This window comes from Pelobates fuscus, chromosome 2, assembly GCF_036172605.1.
Source record: "Pelobates fuscus isolate aPelFus1 chromosome 2, aPelFus1.pri, whole genome shotgun sequence".
Lineage (NCBI taxonomy): Eukaryota > Metazoa > Chordata > Amphibia > Anura > Pelobatidae > Pelobates > Pelobates fuscus.
In genome coordinates, this window is record NC_086318.1 from 8,775,261 (window position 1) to 8,787,333 (window position 12,073).

The 12,073-nt window shown below is 43.5% G+C and overlaps 1 protein-coding gene across 1 annotated transcript in view; it reads right to left on the reverse strand.

The window, feature by feature from the left end:
* LOC134585362 (uncharacterized) overlaps positions 1–12,073 on the reverse strand; it is a 42,586-nt gene that overhangs the window by 21,236 nt on the left and 9,277 nt on the right. The window contains exon 4 of the mRNA XM_063440767.1: positions 4,185–4,292. Within this exon, the coding sequence (XP_063296837.1) occupies positions 4,185–4,292 (108 nt within the window). The remainder of the gene's footprint in view (positions 1–4,184; positions 4,293–12,073) is intronic.

Below are 12,073 nucleotides of genomic sequence, written 5' to 3' on the forward strand. Positions count from 1 at the left end.
AGAGTGTCTGCTAGTGAGAGTGTGCATCTGTGTCAAACGTGAGTGTACGCATATCAAAGTATATGAGAGGGTGAGGAGGCCCTAGTCTGATTACTGCACTGGGGTCCTGTGATTCTTTGGTATGTCCCTGCTCTGGAGTTGCCTAACCCTGGTCTACTAATTTCAGCAATGCCATGGTATTCAATCATAGGGAACATACTGGATAAACACAGTGCCAGGTAGGAAATAAGTTATTTGGTAATACATGTCAAGCTCCACACTTAGATCATGCCTTTCCTACCCTTCAGACTTTCTCCCCGGCTACTGAACAAGAGGTGGCTACGCTTCTCCTTTCCTTTTCGCCCCACCACTTACCCCCTTGATCCTGTCTCATCTCACTTTATCCTTCCCGATGCCATCTTCAACTGTTCTCTCTCTTCTGGCATTGTCCCTGCTGACCTTAGACATGCCACTGTAGTACCTATCCTGAAAAAAACATCTCTCGACCCGTCCTCCCCCTATAACTATTGTCCCATATCCCTGCTCCATATTTCCCCAAAGCTTCTGTCTCACTTCCTCAATTCCAACTCTCTCCTTGAGCCTCTTCAATGTGGCTTCCGCCCCCTCCACTCTACTGAGACTGCTCTTACCTAAGTTACTAACAACCTAATAGCAGCTAAATCCAAAGTCCACTACTCCATATTAATTCTTCTTGAACTCTCTGCTGCCTTTGACATTGTTGATCATGCCTTCCTTCTTCAAACTCTTCAATCACTCGGTCTCTGTGACTCTGTCCTCTCCTGGTTTTCATCTTATCTCTCTCAATGCTTATTCAGTGTCTCCTTTTCTAATGATACCTCCTCCCTTCGTCCTGTCTCGGTTGGAGTCTCGGAGTCTCGGTTGGAGTCCCCCAAGGCTGTCCTTGGTCCCTGTGACGGACCGCCTGGCACCCCTCCGCCAATCGCTGCTTCCTAGTACCTCCGAGTACTTCCAAGCACTCCACCAGACACCATCAGCAGTGTAGTCCCCACTTCCAGCGGTACAGCTTGGTTGGGGTCTCACTGTCCTCCACCCACCCTGGACCCAAGACCAGGATCCAGCTTCCAGTGGGTAGACCTCTCCTCCAAGAGAGTGTAGCAGGCTGCTCTTATAAGAGCAAGTGATTATAACCCAGGGGAGTATCGTGATATAGCAATCCCCAGAGTAGATACAGTTGTCCACTCCACGCATGACACGAGGCTCTATGTAGAGGGTGAAAAGGAACTCATTTATTGGGAGCCACAACTGGCTTTATATGCAAATGCCCATGCAAGGGGCACTCCCCCCTGGACCTGAGAGTAAACCACAGCAGAAACAAACACACAATTGCATTGGCTCTCAGATCCAGGACATTCCCATACAAAATCAGATAATCCCTCCTCTGTGCCAGGGAGATAATTGGATCAGGAACTGTACTAATCTGATTCCAATTATCTCCAAGCACAGAAAAACTTACAATTTAACAGTACCATGAAAGTACCCCCAAAACCCATGGAAACCCCACAAAAGGTCCCCTGATAGCCCCGATCTGACGGGACCAACATATCCAAAGATCACCCAGATCGGTTCAGGGGTTCAAGATTTCCATAGAAGTCACATTTTGACCGACCGCACATGAGGCTCCTGCCCAGTAGAGTTCCATGAAATTAGGCTGTGCGGTCGGTCTATTTCGGGAATACATTAAATAGTCAAGAGTTCGTATGGGCACTTAGTCCATGTTTCTGGTTCGGGAGCATGTTCCTACCGAACGCCGCTCTTCTCATACGAATCCAGATGAACATATGAAGATATGGAAGTTCCAGCGGTGTTCGCGCCACCGAGTGTCCGATTATAGTTCCATGTACTCGACGACCAAACACCGCTGTATGTGTTCGCGTCTAAATATGGCAGCTGCCACGTGTTCGCACATACGAACGAAGGCCACCCAGCTAACCACTTAGAACGTTGCGGTTAACAAGGTCAATAAGGGTAATAAGCAACACATGACTGTTTTGGGTGGTCGGTCAGTTCGACAGTTAATTCGGTATACGAACAGCACTAGTCTAATCTGTTCAGTAAGGGCCATATACCGAACTATATAAGTACAAAAGGCACAAACAGTGCCTTTAACCAAGGTCTATCACAGGGGCCATTGTCCTGGGGCAGGAGGCTGGTAAGCAGGCTCCTTCAAAAGCCTGTGGCGAGGTTCTGTTCGCCACAGTCCCCTTCTATTTTTTCTTTATACTGCCTCTCTGTCACGGACTCCGACATCTCTGCCGTTTTGGCTGCACTCATACATAGCAGCCACGCCGTAAGAGATGTTTTCAACTTACCTGGGGCTCGGCAGGCAGCTACCTCTGTTCCGGTCCCTAGCGGGTGCAGCGTTGTTAGGAACGCCGACCTCTGCGGACCAGACTTTTATAAAGAACTTACCTTCGCCCATATCAAAGATGGCACCGCATGGACGCGCACGCACGTTTTGGGGTCAGAGGGCAGAGACAGCTAATTACAAACGAAGGCGGGTTATTTAAACCCAAATTACCTTTTTGTCAGTGCCCTGTTGTGGTTTCCCTTTGCTGGTTATCTGAGAGAGTATTCCTGATTGTCTTATTTCTGGTATTTGACTTTGGCTTTGTTTTGACTTCCCTGATTTCTGGTATCCTGGACTTTTGGCTTTCACTCATCGTTGTGTCTCATTCTGTTTCTTTCTTTCATTCTAAGGTCCGATGAGACGTTACCCTTAGTCCTAGGTGTGATACTATTTCTGCATGCTGGATCAACTAGTAATCCTGACACTCTCTTGGCAAACTTATTACCTCATTTGGATTCCACTACTACCTGTACGCTGATGAAACCCAGATATATCTCTACTCATCGGACCTCTCCCTTGCCGTCCTGCAACATGTCACTGCTTGTCTTTCTTCCATCTCTGACTGGATGTCCTCCCGCTTTCTGAAACTAAATCATGCTTGCAGGACTTCTCGCGGGGGCGGCTCCCTTCCTATGGAATAGCCTGCCTACCACCATCAGACTCTCCCTTAGTCTTCAATCATAAGACGTGCCTTTAAACCCATCTCTTTAGGAAAGCTTTTGGCCTCCCAGAGTAACCTCTACCTTACATACCTGTCTCTCGCTCTCTCCTAAAGGGCAGCACTCTACTCTCTCCTCCAGTTCTGCTTCACTCCCACCTTATTTGATTGCTGTTTCCTGTCCTATTGTGTTTTACACGCCACCTTCTATAGATTGTAATCTAGTTTGAGCAGAATCCTCTTCAACCTATCTTTCCTGTAAGTTTTATTGTAATTGTCCTATTTATAGCTAAATCCCCCCCCCCCCTTATAATATTGTAAAGCGCTACGGAATCTGTTGGCGCTATATAAATGGCAATAATTATAGTAATAGAGAAATGCCCGTGGTGCCTTCTTTCCTGCTCTATGCTGAGATTGTAAAATTAAGAATGGTTAGAGTAGCAGCTTCCTCAAACACAGCATGGAAACCACTAAGATATTCAAGATACTTGTGTAAATTGTAGAGTAGTGTCTACAAAGCAGCATTATATCAAATCTTGCAACAATTAAAATAAAACAAAAAACAAGTTTGGGTTCATGGACAGTCAAATCATGACCCGATATTTTCCCTGTCAAAGTACAGCTAAATCACAGCATTCAGATGAAAGTGGTCATGTACTTGGTTCATACACTCAGCATTCCCATTAAACCTACAATATTGATAGGCATAGGAAGGTAGGCACCAAATTAGGGAAGAGGTGTTAGAGGGAAGGAGGTAGGCAAATCAAACTCTCTATAGAAAAAAGAGCTGAAAATCTGTGCCCTATTAAACCTGCCAACATTCTATGCTTACACAGAAAATGTTGTCTCCTGTCACATAGAGAAGACAGATTATATCATGCACTCAAAGACATGGAAGAACCAAGCTGTGGCAGAGATGCAGGGTGGAGGGGAGAAATGTCTTTCTAAGCTGAGTGTGTGGAAAGTACACACCATGTACACAAGTGAACTCATCCTTTAATTTCATTGACCAAATGGGCAAAATGACCAAATTAATACAGTTTTGCACCACATTTGCCATGTTGGGAGGAATGTTATTAAGTTATTTTTAAATCTCCTGAAAAACAACATTTCCTGTTGCAATCTTCTCTGTATAAACAGAAAATCCAGATGACTTACCACAAAGAACGGACCTAGAGTGTGAATTCGAGTGTGGACTTCCAATGTCATGATCGAGAATGATTCTTTCGATTTCATTATCCTCCATGCACAACTCTGAATCTGGAGCTGCAGAGGAAAGCCAACAAACACGTCTCACATTAAAATCGCAATTTGTATTTGTATTTACCGTATGTACACAATGTATGGCGATAAATGTAATTACAAACATATATTCTTAATAATATAGTGTTCCCCTACTTATTTAGGTATTAAGTGAAACACAAAATATACAAACAAAGTGGGATTAAGTGTGGTGGCAATAAATGCCACAGATCACCTGAGTGGAAACCCCTTACACCACTCTATAAAATAAAAACATAAAATACATACAATGTAGGAGATGATTCACACTTCTAGAATGGTTCTGTAATATAAAAAGCAATATAGTGTAATATGCTAATACAATTGTATCAATCGAAATGAGCGTCAGGTACTCACAAGCCTAGAGCCAAATTTCTGCATATGGCTCTCATGGATAGCGCTGTGGGACTTTTCAGGATGTCCCTCTCCTATTCCCAGATCACTTATATGATGCTCCGGTTGGGTAATAATCCAGGTTCCACAACTTGGCTTGAATTTTTCAGGAGAAAACTTTATTGCTCCCCAATATGGAGTAAAACATGGATAAAATAAAATCTCAATAAAATAAATAAAAGATAGTGTAACTGTATATAGTCCTGCCGATTGGCAAAAGTCCAAATGTCCGAAACGCGTTTCGCCCCGTACCAGGGGCTTTTTCAATCGGTGTATGGGCTTCCTTCTCTGTTTGGCGTCTTCTTAATCCCCTTGTGTCTTTTCACTTCCGGGTTCCGGCTATCGCACGTATGGAACGCAACGTGCGTTCCACCGCTGACGGCATGCGTTCCACTTTCAGATGGCGCCGTCGCGATCAACTGACGTCACTGGAACGCATGTCGAGCGTATCGTGCGTTCCATTTCGGAATTAATGGGAATTTAGATAGCATTAGTGGCATAACATTAAAGTGCTCAATTAATAGGAATTTGAATAGCATTAGTAGCATAGCATTAAAGTGCTTATGTTATTAATGGGAACTTAAATAGCATTAGTAGCATAACATTAAAGTGCTTAATTAATAGGAATTTGAATAGCAGTAGTGGCTTAACATTAAAGTGCTGATGTTATGCAAAAAGTGATAATAGCCTTTAACTTAGATAGTATTAATCACACTGAAAAAACCATCATATGCTGACATATTATATTAAAGTGCTAGTGTTGTGCCAATGGTGATAATCATTCTTAATATTAATACTGGTATCTTTAAAGTGCTAATGGTTGTAGGGTATTGTTAACTGTCCATTATAATATTAAATATTCATCACACAGGTGTCTCTAGGTGGATAACAAAGTGCTTTCCGTTTTAAAGGATGGCAAATATATCAAATACATTTAAAAGCCTGTTCTATGTAATAGGAGGTGACAGCATTTTTCTGATATTATTCAATTTTATTCTAGCATAGAGATGTTTCACACAAATAGGCATTTAGAAGAAATGACAGACCTCGAAGTCTGAATTTAATCCATGGGGTATTAGAGTGTTAAAGTTATAGATGAATTTCATTTCTTCTATTCCGATTTTTTTGTTAAAGTCACCTCCCCTCCAATCTTTTTCTACAAGTTTAAGTGGGCAAAAAAATAGGTTCTCAGATTCCTGGTTATGGTGGGTTTTAAAGTGCTTTGATAAACTGTGTGTCTCTAGACCTTTTTTTATGTTGCGCACATGTTCCGAAATTCTTATGTGCAGGCATCTCTAATACCCCACGGATTAAATTCAGACTTCGAGGTCTGTCATTTCTTCTAAATGCCTATTTGTGTGAAACATCTCTATGCTAGAATAAAATTGAATAATATCAGAAAAATGCTGTCACCTCCTATTACATAGAACAGGCTTTTAAATGTATTTGATATATTTGCCATCCTTTAAAACGGAAAGCACTTTGTTATCCACCTAGAGACACCTGTGTGATGAATATTTAATATTATAATGGACAGTTAACAATACCCTACAACCATAAGCACTTTAAAGATACCAGTATTAATATTAAGAATGATTATCACCATTGGCACAACACTAGCACTTTAATATAATATGTCAGCATATGATGGTTTTTTCAGTGTGATTAATACTATCTAAGTTAAAGGCTATTATCACTTTTTGCATAACATCAGCACTTTAATGTTAAGCCACTACTGCTATTCAAATTCCTATTAATTAAGCACTTTAATGTTATGCTACTAATGCTATTCAAATTCCTATTAATTGAGCACTTTAATGTTATGCCACTAATGCTATCTAAATTCCCATTAATTCCGAAATGGAACGCACGATACGCTCGACATGCGTTCCAGTGACGTCAGTTGATAGCGACGGCGCCATCTGAAAGTGGAACGCATGCCGTCAGCGGTGGAACGCACGTTGCGTTCCATACGTGCGATAGCCGGAACCCGGAAGTGAAAAGACACAAGGGGATTAAGAAGACGCCAAACAGAGAAGGAAGCCCATACACCGATTGAAAAAGCCCCTGGTACGGGGCGAAACGCGTTTCGGACATTTGGACTTTTGCCAATCGGCAGGACTATATACAGTTACACTATCTTTTATTTATTTTATTGAGATTTTATTTTATCCATGTTTTACTCCATATTGGGGAGCAATAAAGTTTTCTCCTGAAAAATTCAAGCCAAGTTGTGGAACCTGGATTATTACCCAACCGGAGCATCATATAAGTGATCTGGGAATAGGAGAGGGACATCCTGAAAAGTCCCACAGCGCTATCCATGAGAGCCATATGCAGAAATTTGGCTCTAGGCTTGTGAGTACCTGACGCTCATTTCGATTGATACAATTGTATTAGCATATTACACTATATTGCTTTTTATATTACAGAACCATTCTAGAAGTGTGAATCATCTCCTACATTGTATGTATTTTATGTTTATTTAGGTATTACGCTATGTGAGGGTTTGAAAGATTTTATTAACCATTCTTCCCTCACGGAGCCACTACGCCTCCCATCCTGAGATTAACAATATTAAAGATCACAGCCAATATATTGCAAGGCAGCTCTGAGAAGCTCTTTTGTCTATAGCCAAGCTTTAATCAGCTATAGTAGTAGAAGCACCTCTAGTGTTTGTCAGGAAGACAGTCACTAAAGGTGTGTTAACTTTGCAAAGAAAACATTGCTTGCTGTTCCTACAAAACACAATGTTTTTCATTGCAGGGTTAAAAAGATAGCAACACTGCACACAGACCACTTCATTGGCACAGTGTCTACACATTATAAATATGAATAAATATTGAAGGTATACATTAAACACTAACATTGCTACCAAAGTATAAAACTATAGGGTATAATAACATTCAGAGTAGCCACACTATATACATAACTTTCACACATTGGGTCATGGTGCTTCGTCCTTCATATCAACAGGTAATTTAACACATTACACTTTATTTATTTATCTATTTATTTTAATTCAAATATTCACAAAAGATATGTTCACAGATTCTAATATTAAATAGTTTAAGCCCTAAATTGCTGTAATTTCTTGCTAAATAACCCCCAAAGAAATGTGCTAAGTGTCAAAAAGAAAAACCACACAAACATGCCTATCTTATTGTTCTGGTCCTATGTAGTACAAGTTTTTTTTAAATTCTTTATTTATACCCTGCTCCCTTCATGCCGTACAACGTAGGAAGGACAATAGCAAGTGTATAAGCATTAAAAGGTATAACACGAAGGAAACACATCAATCAGCACAAAACACATTGGTAGATTAGGAAGGTATGTGCAAGGGATTTTTTATTTTGTTATAATAAAAAAAGGCAAAATAGTCTAAACAGGCGTGGTCTTTTTATAGGTGGGCTACTAAAGGGGAAGAAGAGTAACTTAAGCATTGGTGAAGGGCCCTCCTGATGGAGGTCAGTGCTTATATGGTTCTCAGACTAAGAATAACCCTGAAAAAGTAGTTGGAACTATAACATTTAAGAGAATAGGTAGCATTTTTAGTGGAATGGATTGAAGGACTAATGATGTATGTACTACCCTGACCAGAAGGCAATTATTTGCTGCACTCAATTACCCCTGAGCACAGGGGGGTATGCGGGTCTGATTTGGTGGTGTCTGGAGGGAAGGAGGAACAACAAAACAAAACTAAAAAATATTGTAACTTAATATTATAATGTGAGAACATTAAAACAGCATTTAGAGTGAGATTCTGACTTCACTCTCCAAGGTGGAGGGTCTTGTTGCATCCAAAGGATGACAGGATAGACTCAGCCTGTATCTGCTGTGGGGGAAGGAACAAAGGGGACAATATTGGGAACGTTCCAGCAGAACCCTGCAGATGCGGTGTGGGGGTTAGATTGGTCCAGCCCCAAGCTTCTCAGGAAGGAGCCCAAGTCATCGAGCGAGGTGAGTCAGAAGGTGGAATCTCCCTTGGTGACCAGGGTGCGAGATGGGTCCCATCGGTACTTTATACCGACTTCTCTCAGGGCCAGAGTGTCCCACATAAATCCCGCAGGAAGGTGAGCTGTATGTCTTCAAATTTGAAGGGGCTCTCGTTTTTAAGCGTGTCTACCACCCCCATCTTGTCACGAAAGATTGGAAGCTAAGTAGAACATCGCAGGATGCAGCCGCTGGAGCCCAGGCTGACTTAGGAAGCCCGTAAGACCCCTCCAGGGGTGTATGTTTGGCTTGCCTGGGGTTCAGGATAGCAGAGAAGAGGCATCAGAGGAAGTGTGGCAGCTCCCTGTCATCTATGGATTTGCTATGCTCCATATTTTGATGTTATTCCGTCGCCTTGCGTCGTCTAGTGTATGCAGTCTGGTCTGCAAGTGAAAACTGTAGTTGAAGAAATTTTTCGGCTCTGCCCACTTGACGTACAGTTATTGTAGGTATATCTTTCTCTGCAGTTTTCACCCGGTCTGTGACTGTGGTCATCTCTTCTTGCAGTACTGCGATGTCCACTCATGTCATACGTTTTTCAGGAGGTCTAAGATGTCTCCCTTAGTTGCCGGAGCCCTCAGGTCCCCCATTAATTCTGTAGGAAGAGGATCCTCGGCCTTAGGTATGTGGTCAGGGCATCCAAGGGTTTCTCCTCCGTGTATGAACTCCGGGAATCTAGCACTGCAGCCATTTTAGTTTTAGGCCCCGCCAGTACTCCTCTTGGAGTTTTAATGCCATGCCTTAAAGAGACACTATAGTCACCCAGACCACTTACGCTAATTGAAGTGGACTTGGTGCAATGTCCCTGTTGCACTTAGAAGAGTACTATAACCACACAACCAAAACTTCCTTCTAAGTATCAGACTAGTAGGTTTCTGGAGTTATTCTATATCAGGGGTTATTAACCTTTTTCGTCTCACAACTCCCCTGAAAGTAAACTTAAAATTCACACCTCCCCTCCTTACCAAAAGCAATTAATAATGGATAAATTACGTAATTGACATGGAAATTTTATTTTAAGATCCTCAGATACACAGAAATAGTAAAGAAAATTTTGCTATAGTGGTTTTGGTGACCATTGTATCCCTTTAAGAATTGTATTTTTGGGGGGCGGAGTCAAGCAGCGAACCAGAGCAGTCGTACTCTCCCCGTGCTCTGCAAACTAGTGCCCTAAAACTTGAAAATGTGGAAGAAATAGGGGGAATCAAACTCCACTGTTATACGCCTGACAGCATGGGACGCAAAAACAAATTACCAAAGGCTGATAAAAGCCCGATAAGCCATGACATTGGCGAGTTATTCCGCTGCTCGCAGAGGGCCGCGTTGGATAAAATGGCGCTCCTGGATGAGGGCTCATCGTGCTCCTCGTAGGAATCCTCCCCAGGACTGGGGGAAGGGGCCACTTCCAGCAAAAAATCGGGACCTACCCCCCAACAGCGGGGGACAGAGAACCGGTCACTGCACCACAATTAAAGGAGATGCTCGCAGAACTCCGAGCAAACCTACAGGGAGACATGGCCCATTTTAGAAAGGTGATCGAGAGCAACACCTCGAGGCTAACCCAGCTAGAAATCTCCAACAACAACCACACCACCAGGCTGACTGCGGTAGAACAAGGTCTGGAAAACCTACAATACAAACTACAGCAGACCGACGGCAGAATTAATGCACTAGAAAAGCACCGGAGGCGATACAACCTCAAGATAAGGGTACCAGAGTAAAGTACCAGAATCACAGGGGATTACAGACCTACCTCATTTCATACGGCGGTTCATGGAAGCCTTCCTCCCGCCTAAACAGGCCAAAGCCATGAAACTGGACGGCATGTTTCGCCTCCCCAGGCCAGCAGGGGCCCCGCAGGACATGACACCTGATCTCATCCTCCGATTCCAATCCCTGCAGGACAGGTCCTCACTTTTGGCGGCTATCCGGGGGAAGACCACGATAACTTTTGAAGGAGCGACCCTGCTGCTCTTTCCGGATCTAACAAGACACACACTGAGCTGGTGACGGTCTCTGAGACCCCTCTTACAAGTGCTCCGGACCCGGGACATCCAATACAGGTGGAGCCAACCAAGCACCATCCAGCTCACCTTTAAAGGTGCAACACACAGAGTGGGCACATATCGGGAGCTGGAGGATCTCATGAGAGCCCAGGGTATTATGCCGACGGCAGCGAATGGGGAGCCTAGCCTGGCTAGCTTGGACCCGGCAGGAATTCGTGAGTTTGTTCCTAGGACCGCACAGACCACCCCGCCCGGCAGAGCTGAGACCTGAAAGCTGGGTCAGCGACCAAGATGAGCACCAGATGTCCATATAAGGCAATGGACTGTTTCCCAAGGTGAACTTTAGATCACACCTCTCCCTTTTCTCACAATTCTGTGATGTCTAATATATATTTTCCCACAACCTCAATGCCTCTTAGACTAAGGGGTCACCCAAACAGCGTTGTGATTACCCACTAACCACAAGCAGCCCACACTGACCAGACACAATATGGGGACACCACCTTAGCTGGCTCGCTACCCTGATTACCATCACGACAGAGCTCATCCCCCCCACATCTATGGCTACACCACACAGCTTTAATGTCCCCCACACAGGGCACACTCATGCAATAAGGACCATACACTACCCCGCTACACCTCAGCTTCACTGCAGTAATATACTAACCTAGGGGAAGCGCTATCCCCAACCCTCACACCCCCACCTGGTACCTACCTTCATGTTACAAGGCCTGAGAGATCTAACTGACCCAGGCAGGCAGCGGGACAACCAATATATTTACCCACGCACTCTCACATTCCATACAACACACCGGCACACGGGTCATACCAACCGGGAGTGTCACTTGACAGCTAAACACCTGGCCCACCAACGGGTAGCATACTGCCCAGACAGGGAGAAGGCTGACTGTCCCCCTACCTAACCGCAACAGCCTACCGTGGAAGTGCGAACCCACAGTTAAGGCTGCAGCAGCCTAGTAATTTTATTACAGCTTCATCCCGTTGAATTAGCTTTCATGTATTTGATTGTCACTTCACCGCCCTGCCAATCAGGCTGCCAATTGTTGTGAGTACCACTACCCAGTGGTAACTCTCGCTCCCTAGTCTCATAGAACAGCCCTCACTACATAATTGTCATACCCATCTGACCCGTGTTAGTGCCACTAAATATCTGATATTTATCCACGCTCCACTTAAGTCTTATGTGATGCAAGCCTGGCTTGGCAGGCACAGTTTAAATTAGTACTCTTACATAGCTTGTTTGTTCAAGATGTCGATGTCTTATTATGTTAAAAAAAAAAAAAAAAGTGCAGTGATATAACACTTATGCTAATTACTGTCAATTGATATCCTTGTTGCAATTCTTACTGATAT